This window comes from Mizuhopecten yessoensis, unplaced genomic scaffold (genome assembly GCF_002113885.1).
Source record: "Mizuhopecten yessoensis strain PY_sf001 unplaced genomic scaffold, ASM211388v2 scaffold716167, whole genome shotgun sequence".
Lineage (NCBI taxonomy): Eukaryota > Metazoa > Mollusca > Bivalvia > Pectinida > Pectinidae > Mizuhopecten > Mizuhopecten yessoensis.
In genome coordinates, this window is record NW_018479981.1 from 177,193 (window position 1) to 197,442 (window position 20,250).

Consider the following 20,250-nt stretch of genomic DNA (forward strand, 5'->3'; position numbering starts at 1 on the left):
CAATTTAGATAAAGCACCTAAGCATCTTTTCATTCACAAAAGAGTGTTGATTCTCGTACATCTGAACCTGGAGAAGATTTATGAAGCATTGGTCAACTGGGAATGGGGCCAGAATGCCAAATTTCAATTTGATAACCTCTTCCACCAATGATGATTCTTACATGTACTAAGTTTGAAAGAAATCCATGAATTCACTGCTTCCTAAGAATTCAAAAAAAAAAAAAGTTTATGAACAATGCACTTTGATGGAAGAAAGGTGATCACATTTTGTCACTTGAGCCTTTGTTTCTTTATACTGTATGGTAAATATTCCTCCATCATTACTTGATTATTTTACCATATAAAGAAACGAGAAATTCGCTAAAACCGATGGATTGTATGCTCCCCAAAAAAGTCATTTGGGACTGGAATAAAGGTTACATGATACATTACATGATTGAAATGTACCATGCCTGGCACTATTATTATCTCCGAGGTTACCCAAGAGGTATGCAACAAAGCTTGTCTTACTTCTACACATCACTTACCTTTGGAGGTATATAGGTTCAGAATTATTTGACCTTTGAACTTATTGAGACCTTGACCTTGACTATACAGACCCCATTGTGGTACTACATAGTATACCGCCTCACAATCTGACATATATAACTTATATTGAATTATCTTCATCAAATCAGAATTGCTCAGAAAAAGAATTTGACATGTGACCTTGACCTTCAGGCATAAGGACCGAAAAGTGGTATGTAACACATTGCCTTACCATCCCACATACATGTACATGCATATCACTAAAATTCCATTGCTCTCTTCAGCAAGTCAGGAGTTATGTCCCCAAAATCTTTTTTGGGAGCATAACAAGAGAGAAACTAGTCCCAAATAATCCTATATAATATCAATATATAAAACAACAGACTTCTGATTAACGTCACATAATTTATTGCTAAAAAAGGTTAGCTACATTTACAATGAAAGAGTGAATATTGAAATAATCATCAAATGATGACATCTTAATCACTTTAGACAGCATCTATATGCACATTGGTGACTTTCCTCTGTGTTGTAAATTCACAAGCCTGCAAAATACAAGCATCACAATATCTTCAGCTTAATGATTTGATACATAATAGAAATTAATTGTATGAAGTGTGTAGATCAATGCATTATTATCTGGTTTCATAAACAGCTGACAACAATCATGTACATATTCGTCTCTAGTATATGTATATATGCAGTGTTCTCCCCAGGCTGTTTTTGCAGCATGGCACCATGCTCCTATAATTTCTTGCCATGCTGCCATCCTAGATCTTCTCTGCTATATATTCATAGTAAACCTAAAGTTACCATGCTGCTTTGATTTTACATAGAGTGTTGCTTTAACAGAAATATTGAAATATCATGCTTCTTTCAAAACATTCTAGGGAGAACACTGATATGCAGTTAAATAAATAGATTGTGATATTCTCCTAAATCATATACTAATAACTATAATGGCTATAAATCTGTATCAAATGAAAGTTTTGAAATGTCACTGTTAAAGCTTAGATACCAGGTAGATTTCACGGAGTCAAAAACATACAACTATTATGATACATTTGCTAGCTATAGGTAAATTCCAATCCAAATGAAACTGATGGTGAATGCATGTATGTCAAATTGTACATAGAACTTGGAAGTTGTATTATGGCATTCTCTCAACACAATAACATCAACTCTACAACAGTGATATACCATCAATTAAGATGCATCTCCATCAACGTTTGATGTAACATTCCAAATCTACAATGAGTAAACATACATTTCACATATTACACATGTGTATTATACTGTCAAAGTCATGTATTACATATGTGTATACTATTACAGGCAGGTATTACACTTGTATTTACTATTAAACACACATATATATATATACTATCACATATAGGTATTATACACATATATAATATCACACACATGTATTATACATGTACCACTATATACCATCACACAGTTATTACACATATAAACTATCACAGCAGAGACAATTAGTATACGCATACATACTTTCATACACAGTTATTATACAGGTACATACTATGACACAAGTAGTATACACAATCATGACATACATACTATCATACACAGTTATTATACACATATACATACTTTCATACACAGTCATTATAAAAAATCATATTAACTATTTATTATCAGTCCTCTTGTAAAAATTTGATAAAGAGCATCGGGCCGGATAGCCAAAGGTCGTGGGTTCGAGCCCCAGCGACAGCAATAACTTTATCACTATTCCTCGTCCTACTACATATATATCTACTTAAGGGTCTGTTGTTTATTTTTCAATAAACTTTACAGTTTGCATACATGTATGAGTAAGACAAAGAAATTGTGCAGATGCATACCTTTTTATAGCTTTCAGATTCTTTTTTATTCTTCAAAAGTTTCAGTTTGAAATATATGTGTTTATATTTTGTATTATTCTAAAGTTGTAATTTATACATAACAGATATTTATCTTACTTAATATGCCACACAATGAGTCAGACACTTACACAAGACTGATATTTTAGAAGTAATAAAAAAAAATTAATGAAAATTATACTAATTATAAATTAAAACAAGTTCTGTTCTGTTGAATTGATAGGGTAAATTAGACTTCAATTGGCTTTGAGACAAGTTAAATGTGAAGAAGCATTTAATAACTCATTATGTCTCAAGACCCATTGATTTATATCTCATATATACCTCGCCAGACCAATGTACATGACTTTATCCTTAAAAAGATAAAAATAGTATACAGAATATAACCAGACAGTAATGTAAAACAAGTAGTTTACAGTGTATAAACCATTCGTTCTTGTAACTGCTATTAGTATGTTTTATTGCTAGGTGTATTTTAGTACAGCGAAGTAAACTTGCCTACTGTAGATGTGTGTTAAAGTACAATGTACTCGCATGTGTAACCTGTCTATAATAGTAAATACAAGTGTAATACCTGTCTGTGATACTAAATACAAGTGTAATACCTGTCTGATAGTAAATTCAGATGTGATACCTGTCTGTGATAATAAATACAAGTGTAATATCTGTCTGTGATACTAAATACAAGTGTTATACCTGTCTGTGATAGTAAATACATGTGTTATACCTGTCTGTGATAGTAAATACAAGTGAAGTATCTGTCTGTGATACTAAATGTAAGTGTATTACAGCACAGGAGCCTGAAATTCTGTCAATAATGAATAATCATAGGTATTTTTTTGTATTACTGTTATCATTTATTATTGACAGAACTTCAGACTCCTGTGATTACAGATAAAATACAAGTAAAGTGTTCTACTTTCGTTTTCAAATAAATGCAACAAAATAAGACAATATTCTCAATTACCAAATGCTTTCACTTCAATATACATAATCATTAAGACTTTTACCTGTTTAACTCCGCTTTTCTTCATTTAAAGCGTAATAGATGAACTGCAGTAGGTAATCGGAGCAAGTAACCACCCTTCAAGGCTTCGTGTCAAGTACCATAACGCATTCGGAAACTCTTGGTTTTTTTCCCCATTCGGATAGCAAAATACGAAACTAAAAAAGCTGAATTAAAATTACAGAGGTGCAATGTGCCACATTCGTGTAAGCATTGACTATACAGTAAGACAGCTTCATACTAAAACATATATTATCAAAGGAAGTAGGTCGTCGTCATTCTAGGAAACTCATGTATGTGAGGCACTTACATATCTACAGCTGGAAGTTAGGTCATCTGGACAATTTCCTTAGCACTCCGATAAAAAGGACTAAGTATTTGAAATGTCAAAAACGGAGGTAGTTATAAAACACTCAAAATAATTAGAAGATATTCGGGAGACAAAACATTTTGAAATGTAAACGACCTCAGAAGATGGGACTGATCAACGATTTAAAGTCGTAAGGTTTGTCATAAAGTTTGACAGTGAGTTAACAATATTTGGCATGATGTAGGTAAGTATCAAATTATTAAGTTGAAGCAGAGAAGTACTTCTGAAACCTCTATGATTTTTTAAGCAGTGAGTGATTGATGAAATGATAGCATTGATACATACTTAGTCCTAATAATATTGTCAAAAAAGTAAGAATGATAATGTCAATAAACTTGATCGAGAATGATATAATTGATTGACTAAATTACCTACCTGTGGCCCAGTTGCCGCATCCACATCTAAAAAATTGAACAACAACACACACAAACCAAGCGTAGTGAGATACATGACTGGATGGACCGGGCTTACAGCAGAAAGTAACTATTCGTCTGTCGCGCTTTATCCCGCGGTGTGCAGGTCATCACATACTGATCTCAACCGTTTTAATCTCCCGCAGTATGAGTTACTAAGGAGAAGTACGTAGGTTGTCTTCGGTCTAAAGAGTCGGACATTTACTCTGTAATATGTAAACGTTATCTTTCTTCAAAGCTTAATTCACAAGTAACATTTAATGAAATAGAACTGATTTTGTGTCATTAATAAATGTAACTAGGTATTCATTTTCTCCACAAAAATATCATACTTCTTTCTGCAAACACTTTCAAGAACGTAACATGTACCCTTACACATTTGGTTTATTTGGCTTTCTGCTTCCACGAGTTTACAAAAATTAAATATACAAATTTTAGAACTGTATTGGAATCATGAGGTTTTTAAATTCATCATTCAGCCATATAGAGGTAAGAATTACATGCATGAAAGAAGATAAACAAGAAAAACGATGATAAAGCCTATCCCAGGAGGATATTCTGTCTTAGTCCTGAGGAACCACGGTAGATGTAGATATATAACAACAAATGCCTTAATAAAAAATAAATTAAAAAGAAAATCATTAACAGAAATTAAAATAAATATTAATAATCTCCTCAGTTATTAAATTAAGGATAACATGATTGAGAACATGGCTTCCCTGTCACACTCCACTTACATATCAAATTACACAGCAAATGCATTTAAATATATATTCCCGATATGGAGCGGCATTTGTTCGAACTTGCACCAATTGGGGTCGGTTTGATAACCTCGCGCAGATAATGCGCTGTTAAAAGCTGTTATCGCGGAGCATCGCGGTAGAAGAATGACGCAATATACTGGTATTGTGCTAAGGCCTGTAATATGTACAACAATCTATGCTCCATGTGTAGCTATCTTAACAAGGTGATTGTTCTAGTATCATACAGACACTTTGGTGTACGTGAATAAATAATCTTTTGCAGTCAAAAACTTTAAACCTGTAACGTTACAGAGGGTTTTAAATGCACCAATTCCTCTTTTTGAAAATTTCTCTCAACGTATTTCGGGACACTAAAAGATGGATTTTCGTATGGCGCTCTAAAAGGTTTACCCTTTTACTGTATTGGCTAATAATGGTTTCAATAAGCGCTTTTCTATTTCGTATTTATATTAATTATTTAATAAATAATTAGCATTTCCAAAGACCGCTTTATCATTAGTTATTTTTTTCCCCAAACATTTTCGAAATTCGAGTTGTTTATTTAATTTGCCAATGTTCGTGTCTTACTCAGTGTGTATAAGCTTTTACAAGCCGAAATAGTTTTATAAATAAGCACACGATGTCTTCAGTGTTTGTCGTGAGAACACTTGTCTCATTACGAGCACGTGGATAAAGTCGAGAGGCCATCTCTGGTGGCCTCAACATTTTATCCACATGTTTATCATCACCATTTATAAAAAAATCCCACTAAATATTATACCATCTATTTGCCTGTTTAACCTGGATATAATTGAGAAGTTGTACATACCCTCATATTTGTTTTATTAATCGTCGACTGGGGGAAACGACACAAATCAGGGAAGAGATAATGTCCGCTGCTTGGGCGTGACCCTTAACAAGGATTAGTTGAGTAAAATTCATTTTTACTCGCCATTTTATTCCTCCATTGGACAGAGGAAAAACAATACACACTAACGTCTTTTGTAATAAATTCTTTTATTTCAAACAATCAAAAGCATCATTCCGTTGACAAATTTCTCGTCAAATCAACACTTGAAAATCTCACAGATACTTTTTCAAGGCATTCTCATATAAAGATCGGCGGAAAATTCTGATCAAGAGCTTGGTAGAACTTAAAGAGATTTAATGTAAAAAAGAAACTTCTGTTTTGTTTTTGTTCCAAAAAATCTAAAATTATATTCAAAATCGCCAAAGGAAGCAAGTTCAACGGTTTGCTAAAGCTAGATCAGGTTTGCGATGCAGGATGAGTTTTTCGGAAGACCATTGCAGGTATATAGTCTATTGGGAAATAATACATGGTCTATCCTACAATAATACATGACTGTAAACCAATAACAGGTGTCGTTACTTCGCAGACGTGGTAGGATTACATTTTCTTCATCTCACAAACATATATTAGAACTTTTCTAATTTTCGGTCTTCATAAGATATGTACCTGACTCATACGAGCTTTTTAACAGTTGCTATTTTGCGTTACTCCTAAAACAGATGTTGTATTGGACTCTACAGGAACTGTTTAATATCCTCAGCGCGTTTTATAACGACCAATCACTATTTTCTCAATGACGTAGATTTGACCGTCTCACTTATAACAATATACGCCTTTACCAAGAATATTGTAAACTGGGTTATCTGAACAAGGAAGAATACCCTGAATGTTTATTCAAATATAACCTTATGACTTTAAATCAAGTCGAGAGAGATACATCTTGTAGTTCGTCTGAATCATCTTCAGGACACGGACAAAACAATAGTTATCTCGTGTTTGACCTACACCTGATGTTCGTACAAGGACCCACAACAGAAACACAGATAGGAGTGTAAAAACTGTCTGCTTTACGACAAAGAGCCTCGTGGTATGGGACGATATGGATATCAAAATCGTAATATAATTTATCAGTGTAGATTGTCGTGATATACAACGACAGAAACAAACATGTTGCAACAAGGAAGCTTTATTCTGGAAAAAATATGGCCAAACTTAAAGCAGTGATTAATTGTTTCACTATCGCTCTGCACCACGTTGTGTTATCCTTTAGCACCAGCGTATATGTTATTCATAACGATGTTTTCTATTGTAAAATGTAGTGTGATACAGAAATATGTATACAAAGGTATGAAATAGGTATGCAAAGGTATAATATCTGTGCATACGCTTTTTATGTATCCAAGTTGACTTTGATTTTATATTGTAAACAGATTTAACACCTTTTAATACAAACGCTTCGCTGCTCATTTGTCTGATGAAGGTGACCCGGAAAAAATGCTTAGAAATGATAAAAAGGATCTCATTGTTCATTATATATGATGTGAATAATAACATTGTTATGTACTATTTAAATGTAGAGTGTCGTGATACACAGAAACAATCATATCAATGTGTAACAATGCACAATTTATCTTCCGCTTAAAAATGATAAACGGACTCTAAATCATGATTAGTGGTTTTGCCATTTTCAGTACAGCGTGGCGTTTTCCAACAGTACACATATATGTGTTATTTTACATGTTGCTAATATATCATCATACAGAAATATTAAACTGACATATTAAACAGAATGGTACAGAAATGTGTTATAACTGAAGCAACTCGTATGTATGGAATGAGGGGTTTATTGATTGTCTGTAAGTGCTGGATCTCTTACGGTCCAGTGTTAACAGTAACCTTAACTCAACTTTGCAATTTCTAAACACCTTATCAGGAAGTAATTTGTCACACTAAGCATCCTCAAGACCACGATTCAGAAATCTCTACGTCCTTTCCTACGGTATTTCTTCTCTGTATACAGCGGAACGCCTGGATATAAAAAATAAGTATGTGTCCCGCAGGACAAATGTACACAATGGCCTATCTCAATCAGAAGTAATGTAGGTGATAAAATATACAATAATTATTCGAATTGCTGTTACATCCATATCATTTTTTACTATTCAGTCAATTTAAGTCATACGCACCAACACTTATTTGGTACTATCTGTTATTGAGTTGTTATTAATTTTGTAGTCAAATGATCTAAATATACACTTGTAATTTGCTGTTCATTTAGGCAATTTCGGTGATCCACATTGCTTTTCTCCCAACCCTTTTAAATACAACAATAACACATTGCAATGAGGATTGATTATATTTCATAATTATATACATTCATGCCAACAATTATGAAAATAATACGGCTTTAACTAAGATCCTAGATCTTTATATAATATATTGCAACATATTGTTCTTGCCACCTCACATAAAAATCGAGTCTTTAACTTAGTCTTTAGCACAAAACAAAACAAACAAGCTACTGGTGTGATCAGAGACACCTTACTTCGGGCTAGGTTCCTCCTACATCTCACACACGCCGCTGGTGTGATCAGAGACACCTTACTTCGGTCTAGGTTCCTCTTACATCTCACACACGCCGCTAGCGTGATCAGAGACACCTTACTTCGGGCTAGGTTCCTCCTACATCTCACACACGCCGCTGGTGATGATGACGCTATTTAGGACCAGTACATCTACATCCCATATGATATTACCTTTCAGCAACATCTGTAAACGTACATAAAAGCAAATAAACACACAAAATAGTTTGAATAAAACCAGCGTTGTTATATTTATTTTCATTTCAGGTTGATATACAATAAAAGATAAGTTCCTGCAACATGTAATACTGATTTCCTACGGTGACTCCAACAAAATATATCAATTAGTTAAGAACTTACTGTCCATTCCTGTTCTGAGGTGTACGTCGTGTTCAGCTGTCCCAGTGTCCGCTCAGTTGAGTGTAGTTGAGCTTGGATATGCCGAGTCCTTCCATCGTGGTGAGTTGTATGTATGAGTTTATGTCGGGGGTAGAAGACGCGATGCAGATACTAACAGATACACAAAAGTTATCCTATGGTAAAGGGAGCTTACTCATCCATGTGACGCCATTTAAAACGGTCAACGTGTAATTACCTGAAAGTTACCCACAGAACGAAAGGACGTAGAAAAAACATCACAGTGTAATCAAACAGTACCATCTACAGAAAAGAAGGATTTACTCAAGTAACATTAAGTACAAGGAAAATTGTCCATGGAATATGAGGGTTTTTCTGCCTCATTTACAAATTCTACTATGTTAACCTGAGTTAAATTCAAGAATGTCACATTATAAAAAGAAACACTGGAGCGGTGACAATGAAACCATGAGAGGCAGATGAGCATGAACGTAAGAGACCAAAATAGTCCATGATTCTCACGTATACAAAAACCTCAGACCAAGTCCATGTATGTCAACATGAGATAGTTATGAATCATAAAAACATGTATTATTTAGAGCAAATCCGAACAATTCGAATCAACTCGAACATATAAAGAGGGTAGGTGGGGAACCAGATAACAATTGCTGTAATATGTTGCCCATCAATTACCATATAGCAACCTATAACATCATCATTTAACGTCTATCAACATTACACTACTGATGACATCATCGTATTTCATCTATAAACAAACACCAACGCCATTATCTTATTCTTATCTATGACAGCTTGTGTTTATGTAATCTGGGAGTTCGTCAGAGCTGAGGCGCCATTGTGGGTAGAAGCTATTGACATCGTTGTCAAACATTGTATAACCTGAAGCAGGAAAAGTTAACATCGTGTGATGACTTATTATATATGGTGTGACGGGTTTCATTTCATTACAGTGAATTATTGATACATCAAAAAGATTAGACAGCATGCTATGCCCTATTTAAATAGCACGGTTAAATGTAATAGAAATGCATGAAAAAAACCTACTGCAGACGATTTATTTTCAGCTTTAAAGCCTTAATAATCAATAACAAGGGGCCATTCTAGTGTTACAAAACAATACATTCATTTCTTTGAATTAAATTTGATATCAGTTAATTCAACCGTTCCAACGTTCTTCTTGTGGTGGTTTCAATTTGTAAATATATCACAGACGCATACACGTATTAATAGTGCCCGTGAACATATTGTGCTATGTAATATTGTTTGATAATCGATCCACAAAGTATGAAGTTTCTCTAGTAAGAAACATTTCGGCCAGATCTTCCAGCAGACTGTAGACATTCCTATACAAACAAACTTTGTCTCTATCCTGGCCAACTTGTCCTCTTTTTATACGAGGCTTATATAACAGAAATGGTATTACAAAAACCTTGCCAAGCCCTTCAATCAGTTTCAAAGATATCGACGGCGTTCCCCTGATTTATTTATTTATCATTTCAATCATTCAATGATCGATCATGTCAACGTTGTAAAATACGTCATTCACACATAACAGTATAACATATCTATGTTACCAATGAACAGTATGTTATCAGAACCTTCCTTGTTGTGGTTATATCCAACAAAGCATACTGTTTACCGACTTAGGATAAAATAACTGTTACTTGGTAAATAACGTGTCTGTTAGTATGGCCAAAACAAATTGTTTGTATTTGTGTTTGCTATAAGTATTGTATGTATGGAGGTATCGGCAAACAAGCAGGTAAGCAACACTATTTCACCATCTATATATTTATAAAAAAATATCTGAAACACAAGTACAAAATGTACTACACGCTTAAACAATTATCATGTGGTAACATTGGATGTTTATACACTGTACATGTATCTGCTACAAAGAATATACATTGAATGTTTTCCATAAAATAGTAAAATATCAGCACGTTAAAACTGTTCATTGTGCTTCCTCACCGCGGTGTTCTTAATAGACATACTGTATTGGAACTCTTTGCTGGATGATGTGATCGTAGTAGTAGGACACAGTATGATTATATTTGGTTTAATTGGAAAAACAAATATTTCTTCTTGTGACTCATGGAGTTTATCGTCAACATTTCCACAAATGTATCCGCGACTTGTCATGAAGGAAATGGTTTCATTGACTTTCCACTTTTCATTTTCTTTCAAATATATATGTCGATCTCATGTTAATGCGTCAAGTCTAATTCATTTAACATGTACACGTCAGAGAACTTGTCTACTAGTCAATAAAATAGAAGCCGTTGTATTTATATAACCGCTTGCCTACTTGTTTCTCACAATAACGTTTTTAACTTGATGAGTTATATCTCCACATGTAAAAGTTGTTAATCTGGTGCTTTAAACGTCAGAAAAGGATAAACAAGAAGAACGAAGAACGAGCCCCCTCCCACAGGAAGTTATTCCAGGTACATCCATATGTGCGGAAAAAGAAAATCATTCTTAAATATAATTAGAATAAAGGTTTAATAAAAAATGAAAAGCAATACACACCAAATGATAAATTATTTCGTTTTACAACTGTGCTATCTAAGCATTTATTCGCTTTCAGATATTATTGTCAGTAATAAAAACAATATTTCATTTCACAAAAAAAGAATTTTTATAAAATGTCGATATTGAATTTTATCTAAAGGTAGAATTATGAAGTTATAATAGTGATGACGTCATTATGGGATAATTACATTCGTATTTGATATGGATGACATTTGAACACTGTAGGGTTATATAGGGGCAGTGTCATATAATTATAAATATGTGAAATGGAGAACAACATTGTAACTGTTATATGGTCATAACCAATACTAGTCTGCCCATCTCCTACTACATCTCAAAACATACACACTTTATATTCAAACACACTAGGTGGAACAAATATTTCTTCGAACTTTCTGTATCTTCCATGATGAAAGGGAAATAAAAAACTTTATTTCAATGGAACTGTAACTGTTCGAGATAGTGTTACTTAAATGAATCTTAACAAACGTTTTATAATTTAACCATTGGATCGGATTAGCAACATTATCTTAATGTGAACTGCTGATAGCTATTGTCGTCTACGAAAACAAGTTTTTAAAATTGTGGAAGAAGCATTGCGCAATTTACTATTGTAATGCTAACGCTGTTTTTATGTAATATACCGAATGTTCAATATGTAGCTACTTTCATAATTTAATTCTGGACAAACTGTACGCTTCAAGTGGAATACATTCTATCTTGAGTAACTTGAAGTATGAGATACGAAATTGAGAGATTCTATATCAAAGTAATATTTGTCAGGTATTTAGGGAAAGACCAGTGATTGGAGTAAAGTGTCCCTAGCCCCTAACCACTAACCCGAAAATCGAAAACAACGTTACCTGAAAAAACCCTGCGAGAGATTGGGTGTATCTGCACTTCAAAATGACGGACAGGTTCACTCCCATTTGACCAGGTAGTAAACAGAGGTCAAAGATTAAAATGTTGGATAATGTAACAGAAACTGGATAAAAAATGAATTGTCAAAAATGACACTACAAATGCCACTCATGCAGGACGACCCAATTTCATTCCTAAAATCTAAATAAAGTTTCACTCTCTTTTTCTGTCAAATTCAGTGCAGATTCAACTTCGGTGACCTGCCGATGTAGCTGTGTGACCCAGGCTGTTTGAAAAAATGCCGGGCCTTATGACATAGCACAGGGCGTACTTGGTCCACGTCCGCCATGACACAGCCCTCGATGTAGTTTTGTTATGCTAATGTGAATAACATTAAACTTTACTGGCTTGATGTTTATACTAAAATAAGGTGTGTTCAGTATATGATAATAACATACGACATGTATAAATTCTACATATTAAAGTTTGAAAATGGAACTATATTTTGTTTGTTGTGTTGCCATGCTGTTGCTACAATGTAGGACCTTAGCGAAAGTTTTGAATTTTCCCGCAAAACACACTGTTCTCTCTACAGTGTTGCCTCCATATATAAACAGAAAAAGGTATCTCGGTTACTTTTTATTTATGTTTGCATTGGGTTAAACTGTGAATATATAAGGAATAAAATAAAAAAAAAATCATCATTTATGCGGTCATAAGAACATTAGCTTTCTGGATATATTTACCATGAATAGCTTATAACTCGCTGTTTTCACAAATGACTGAGGAATTATCCATGAAACGGTTGTGTCGTACGGTTATGCATGCTTTAACATTGTTACTGTCTGCGCGTGCGCATAACTTCAACGTTATTTGCGCATATTTCTCTACATTTTCTTTTATTTTTATTTCCGGTCTTGTACGAAATGATTGGAGCGTATTTTTTACACAGAAATTATGTACTTTTAAATATTTGAAAAATACAAGTTAGTTTTTTTGTACCTTTATAGAGACAGGGGTCACTCCTTGTTTATATATACAGCAGTAACACATCGTTTTTAGCTATCTGGATAGTGTGGGGAAGGGGGATTGGATGTACCGTTCTAAGGCCAAGCTAACCACTGCAGCCGGGAGCGTGTTAAAAACACGTGTTCAAGTAAGCGAAATTACACTCATAAGGGCCCACCGCCAGCTGATGTACCGGTTGGTAAACCTACCTTAGATCAATTGTCAATTTCATTCACGACAATAACATTTACCCCTAGCTTTACCGGTGTGTTCCATAACCTCGCGCTGGTAAAAAAAGAATAGGATAGCTTAGATCACAATAACGCTCGAATCAGCAGAAATAGTGACATTATAGTTTGGAGGAGGGAAGGAGGGGAGGTAAATAAATATTAACAGACTTTCCGAAGGTCACATTCTTCAAACTTCTTAAACCGTTTTTCAATATTGTACCAGATAGTATTGGTCATTGGCCACTTGTTAGATACAACAGTAACACAATACAATGGTGATTGATTTTATTGAAGAAGTATTTACATGCATGTCAACAACAATGAAATCAATCAAACCTTATTCCACACACATAGACAACTTTCTATAATTGTGTTTTTTACGTTCTAAAACGAGTTTTTCACTATTTTGGTCAATTCATCAAACTGTTAAGACATATTAAGAAAAAAGTGTCTGTTTATAGTAATAAAACCACAAATATTTGATAACTTGATTTAGTCCATACAAGATGGTTGATAACTTATAAATTCTGTTCATTGCAATACCTAACCCGAGCAAAAACACAATTCAGTACTTAAACACTTTATTTTTCAAATTCATATGGCAGTCAAACACAGAAAAAATTAAAAGACAAACTCTAATGAAAGACTATAAAGACGGAGGATTAAAAATGATTGTCTTAGATAAATTTATTACTAGCCTCAAATCAACTTGGATTAGACGGCTTCTCACAGCAAAACCAAAAGAATGGATTAATTTGTTTAAAGCGGAAATAACTTGCACACACAATATATCACAATTCAATGTAGACCACTTTAAACTTATCAAAACAACCAATAAATTCTGGAAAGATGTTCTTGAAGCTTGGGTAACCATCACAGAAAACAATCCTCCCAAAACACTTTCAAGAATCAACACTATGGTATAACCCAAATATTTTGATAAATAATTCCTCTTTCTTCTATAAAGATATGCAAGTCAAAGGAGTAAAATTTGTAATTGACATTCTGCAAAATGATAACACTTTTCTCTCATTTGAAGAATTCAAACAGAAATACACTATACACTCAAACAACTTTCACCAATATAGAAGCATCTGTGAATCAATAAAAAAAAGGCTGCACATACACTGAATATAGACTTAACAAAATCAGAGAACAACCACCCCAGACCCTTCATTCCATTTCACCTACAAATAATATTAAAATTCATCAAGGGAAGTAAAGATATGTACACCACACTATTGAATCAACAAAATACATGTACAAATACAGCAGAACAAAAATGGAAATCAGATGATAGATTTAGTGCAATTAATTTTAACCAAATATATCAATTACCCTTCCAAACCACAAAAGAATCAAAAATCCAATGGTTCCATATAAAATCCTGAACCGGATTATTACCACTAATTCGTGCTTAAACACAATTGGTATTAAAGACTCTGATACTTGTTCACTCTGTAGAGCACACTCTGAAAAAATAAAACACTTATTTTGGAATTGCATCAACACCCAACACTTATGGGAAAATCTTAGAACATGGATTCATAATAAACTTGGTAAAAATATTGACCTTGATATAAGTACAATTCTATTTGGGGTCACAGGCGAAACTAATGAAACAAAACCAACTAACATCATTATTACATACACTAAATACTACATATTCTGTAATTCAAAGAAAACAGGAAATCTCTCAATAATAGGATTGAAAGAATACCTAACTCAAACATTTACATACGAATTGACCTTGTCACAAAAAAACATGTAAATCCAAAAATTCAACAAAACTTGGAATGAATGGAAAAACCTATTTACTTAAGTCCAAAAAGAACCACCAAAATAATTTGAAAACCAAAGCCAAGTGAATGAACCTCAAACAGTTGGTCACCCATATACCCTCATGAATTACACTAATTAAATATTGTTGTCTTTTTTATATGTAAGTGTAGCCCTTTATACACATTAATATATTCATGTGCTAATAACTTGCTAATATACATGTGTTTTATACACCCAAAAAGAGTATAATAGGGTATAATGTACACTGTTGAAATATTTCAACTCCTAAAACATTGACCTCCCTAGATTGTGAGAAGCTACATGTATGTATTTGTTGAGTATAGTACATGTCTATATGTATATGTGAATATGTATATTATACATGAACATGTATAGCTCTGTATGGGAGTATATGTTTATAAACATGTGTATGTGTAGCAGTGTACAAACGTGTGCATATCCGCATAAAATACAAACATGTTCTTACAAAGTGAAAATATTTTTATTGTTTTTCCTCTGTTTATAAGTCAAATTGTAAACTTGTACAAGTATAACATATGACACATCCAAATTGTGTACTGTAACTATGATGTATCACAATTCCAGTTTTTATACTGTATACATGTACCTATAATGCATTACAATGCCAAATTGTATACTTGATAACTATAACATATACATCACAAAGCCAAATTGTGTACTGTTCAAGTATCATGTATCAAAATGCCAAATTTACTGTATAAGTATAACATCTCAAAATTTAAAATTGTATAATTTATAACTATGACATATCACCAGGCCAAATTGTTTACTATATACCTATAACATATCACCAGGCCAAATTGTTTACTACATACCTATAACATATCACAATGCCAAATAATATACTGTACAAGTAAAACATCTCACAATGCAAAATTATTTACTGTATACGAATATTACATCTCAATGTCAAATTGTATAGTGTATACCTTTAATGACTAATATGCTTACAGCATACAAGCGCATCTGCATGTGTTCGTATGTGTGTGCATATGCACATGTGTGTGCATGTGTGTGGGTATGTATATATTTGTGTGCGTACATCTGTTTGTGCGTGCATGTTGAGATGTGTATGTGCGTATGCATGTAAACTATGTATGTGTGTGGGTGCATATATATATGCATGCATGCATATCTATGTATGTATGTATGTATATGCAACATGTGTACATGCGTATGAATGAATGTATGTATGTATGCATGTATGCTTGCATGCGTGCATGCGTATATGTATGTGTAACTGCGTGTGGACATGCATGCCTATGTGCGAAGGTATACATGCATGCATGCGTGTGTGTATGTATGTATGTATGTATGTATGTATGTATGTATGTATGTATGTATGTATGTAGTATGTATGTATGTATGTATGTATGTATTCATGTATGTTATGTATGTCTGTTATATATGTATGTATGTAAGTATGTATGTATGTATGTTATATATGTATGATAAGTATGAGTGCATGCATGCATGCATGTTTGTGTTGATGTTTATGTACACATGTAACTGTAATACTATGTATTACGACAAAATGTATCTGTTTTTGTCTATGAAAAAAAAACCAATAAACAAAAAAACAAAAACAAAAAAAAACAACTTATACACCAATATGTAATTCGACTAAACTGCAAGGGGATAGGGATATCTTAATAAAGGTAGTAATTTAAAAAAAAATAAAAATAAAAAAAATGAAAAAAACTTATAAATTCGTTTCAGATGGTATACAGATTTTAACAACTTATTAAACAATTTGATCCAGTTCTTACACAAGATACATACACATACTGGCTGGTTATGTAATTACTTGATTAAGTCCGTGACAATACTTATTAAAATAAAATAACCTTCTAATTCCTGTCATACACAGACTGGTTGGCAGTTTCATTAAAAATGGTCCAAATCGAACACAAATGGCAAGAAATAAAACTATGCATTCGTAACCTCATTTTCGGGCATGACTATAACATTTATAAATCAGTTTTGAAAAGAAAAGTATAACTTGTGGGATTTTTATGAAAACATTATGTAGATGAAATAAACAAAATATAACCAACAAAGAAATGCAGCAAAGCTACTGGACACCAAACCTTTTTATGAAAAAGACTTACTGACTCCAGGTTCTAATGACGTCACACTTGAAAATAATACACAGAGTGCCATTTTGAATGGGTTTTGCACTGTATGAAATAGTGCCGTTTGATACTATCACATGGTAAGATTTCCAAACACAACTGAGTACTAATGTAAATACCATAATGTATTTTGCAAAGATGGAACCACACAACCATTTATTCTGCCGTTGCTTCGACTAAACTTAAAACTGGTAATCTATGCAGTAAATAGAACATACCATTTGGATTGGACAATATTAAGGGCGATTTCTTCACATGTTAAAAAATGACATTTCGTATACCTTCCTGCATTGAAGTTATGTTTTTATCAAATAGATAATTCGTGTTTACTAATACCGATATCTCATGGGTTTGCGGCCTCAATTTCCCAGAAGGCTTACACGCATGGGGAAGCACCGGAAGTGGATAAAGTGTTAACAGATCACACATATCTGGCGCTTTGCGCCTCTTAGGGGTTTGAAAATAAATCTCTTCTGAGAGTTAAAGATATTGTTCGCGGCAAGACGGGGATTCGAACCCTATATTTCAGATTGCTATATTATTGCTGAAACCGACCACGGTTTATAATACTGATATACATGTAAATAAATATAGTTTCATAACCCAAAAATAAACATAATTGTAACGTGTTAAATTTATTGAATATATTCCAACTTATCATAATCAATTGTCTTAGAGAACACGTTGTAATAGTTGTCGTTCAGATTTTGAATTAAAAACAAAATAAAGAATATCGAGGTGTAAACAAGACTGTAAGCCGGTATCGATGAAACTAGGGCACACTATTAAGATTGATTTACATGTTAAACCATGGAACAGTTCAATGGTAACACTATGTGTGACGGAGGCTTCGATTCATCGACGAAACTTGCCAGGTCAGTCAACATTGTACACATGTAGTGACGTATTCTCACAAAGAGAAACAGGTAAATGACAAAGAAACAGTAATAAATCGCATAAAAGATTTCGACATTCACATCGCACAAGGAAATTGAATATTTCAAAATGGAACATAATGGCAATCACGCGGATCAAACAGCTTAATGAAATAATGAATATTTTCTTCATGTTGGTACGTATGGAAAGAATAGAGGTTCATACATGTATAACCCAGAGAGAAATATGTACATCTAAACACGTGTAGCAATAGCGGTTCTTGGGTTTAAGTCCAGTATGGTATACATTATTGAATTGATCAATAATTCTGTTATTAAGGACAAAGCTTCATCGACAAAACTAAGTTTAAATTAATGGACTTGGCAATGCCTCCCTTACCTGTCCTGATAAGTTTTCAATACATTAAGCACAAATATGTAAGTCAAGGGAGATTTCTCCCTTTTTTCACCATGGATACGCCAATAATCTGCTGGAAAATCTCCGTTTCGAAAGCAACAACGATAAGGCCAACAAGAAATGAAATCATTCTATTACTATCTTATGAGGACTTTATCCTAAGAATATTTAATCTTGGTATTTAAAATTTCTAAACGTATCTTTGTAATGTCGACCGTAATGAATGTAATATTAACAAAATATTATATATTTGAAACAGCTTCCATAATGATAACAATTCTGTATGTATCAGTCACTAACTAATTTCGTCATTATTTAAATCAGCCCCGACTTCAAGGTAACAAAGTTTCTATGTTGGAGGTATACCTCAAACTCTTGACAAATTGACATCGTGGATTTTTATGAAAAACATAATTAGGAATGATTATAACACATCATATTAATTTCGTTATATCGAAAATACATCTAATCGGTAGGGAGGGTATCATAAAAGAATTAAATGATAATACTGTGATAATTGTATTTGTTTGACAGAAACAAAACGCATAACATAAGATCTGGAAAATCATTACGAGTTGTCGCGCTTCTCATGCTACCATTTTATGTTTTCTCATGTTGCAATGTCGTCTTTGAGGATTTATCAAAACAAAGACCTCGTCATTAATGAAATAAGGCGAGGGTATCATGCGCTTGATCAATACTGTCATTAATAAATGCATGATGTTGTGTTGAAATTTACCTTTATTTTTTTAATTTGATCTTTTATATAGTTTTTTGAGAACTATTGCATATTTGCAACGTCAATTATAATGTGAAATACATTTGCATATATTTTGTCTTACTCGACTCCATGTGGTATGTCTACCATTAGAGCCACTTCGATTTCCAATTATGGTTTTGTTGACACTTCAATATGCTTTTATTGTTTTATGGTGACGCTGCTGATGGCCAACAGGTCATATATATATCACCACTTACATGTACTAAGTAGTCGATTTATCGATATAGTTTACAGAATCACATGCTGCTTTTTGTAAGGACCTATCATCAACCATGTATCCTTCATTTACCTAGATTTGTATTTAGTAACAGACCCCGTGTCCTAATTTGGTACATATATTTAGCAATCCTTGTGTCCCAATTTGGTACATATATTTAGCAATCCTTGTGTCCTAATTTGGTACATATATTTAGCAATCCCTGTGTCCTAATTTGGTACATATATTTAGCAAACCCTGTAATTTTGTTCTCAGATCTCCATGTAGTTGTTATTTTAAACTGGTGTAATTTCAGCATTTTGGGATCCAGATTTGATAATCTACACAGAATTGTAGTGTTATTCAGTTTGATAGTTTTTCCGTTTGAATACTTTTTTCCAGACAACAACCAAATTTGGATAGAGGAACTAGCTGTTCTCGTGATTACATTCCATTCATTACAAATTACTTTTAACGTTGACCTCATTGAGTCTAAAATATCAGTTTCCTCTAAGTTATAGTAATATCTGATGAAACAAATGCATCTTAAAGTTCTTATGCAACTTTAGAATGCATTGAATGTGGCTCATCCACTAATAAGAACAAATCATTATTGGAAACAAATATCTTTGTATGGATTTTACTTTTATTTTACGATCTTAAGATACTG

General features: G+C 33.2%; 1 protein-coding gene across 1 annotated transcript in view; it reads right to left on the reverse strand.

Moving 5' to 3' along the window:
• Positions 1 to 4,288, reverse strand: part of LOC110441916 — a 9,354-nt gene extending 5,066 nt beyond the window's left edge. The window contains exon 1 of the mRNA XM_021485223.1: positions 4,166 to 4,288. Coding sequence (XP_021340898.1) covers positions 4,166 to 4,240 — 75 coding nt within the window. The 5' untranslated portion in view covers positions 4,241 to 4,288. The remainder of the gene's footprint in view (positions 1 to 4,165) is intronic.
• Between the last annotated feature and the right edge of the window lie 15,962 nt (positions 4,289 to 20,250).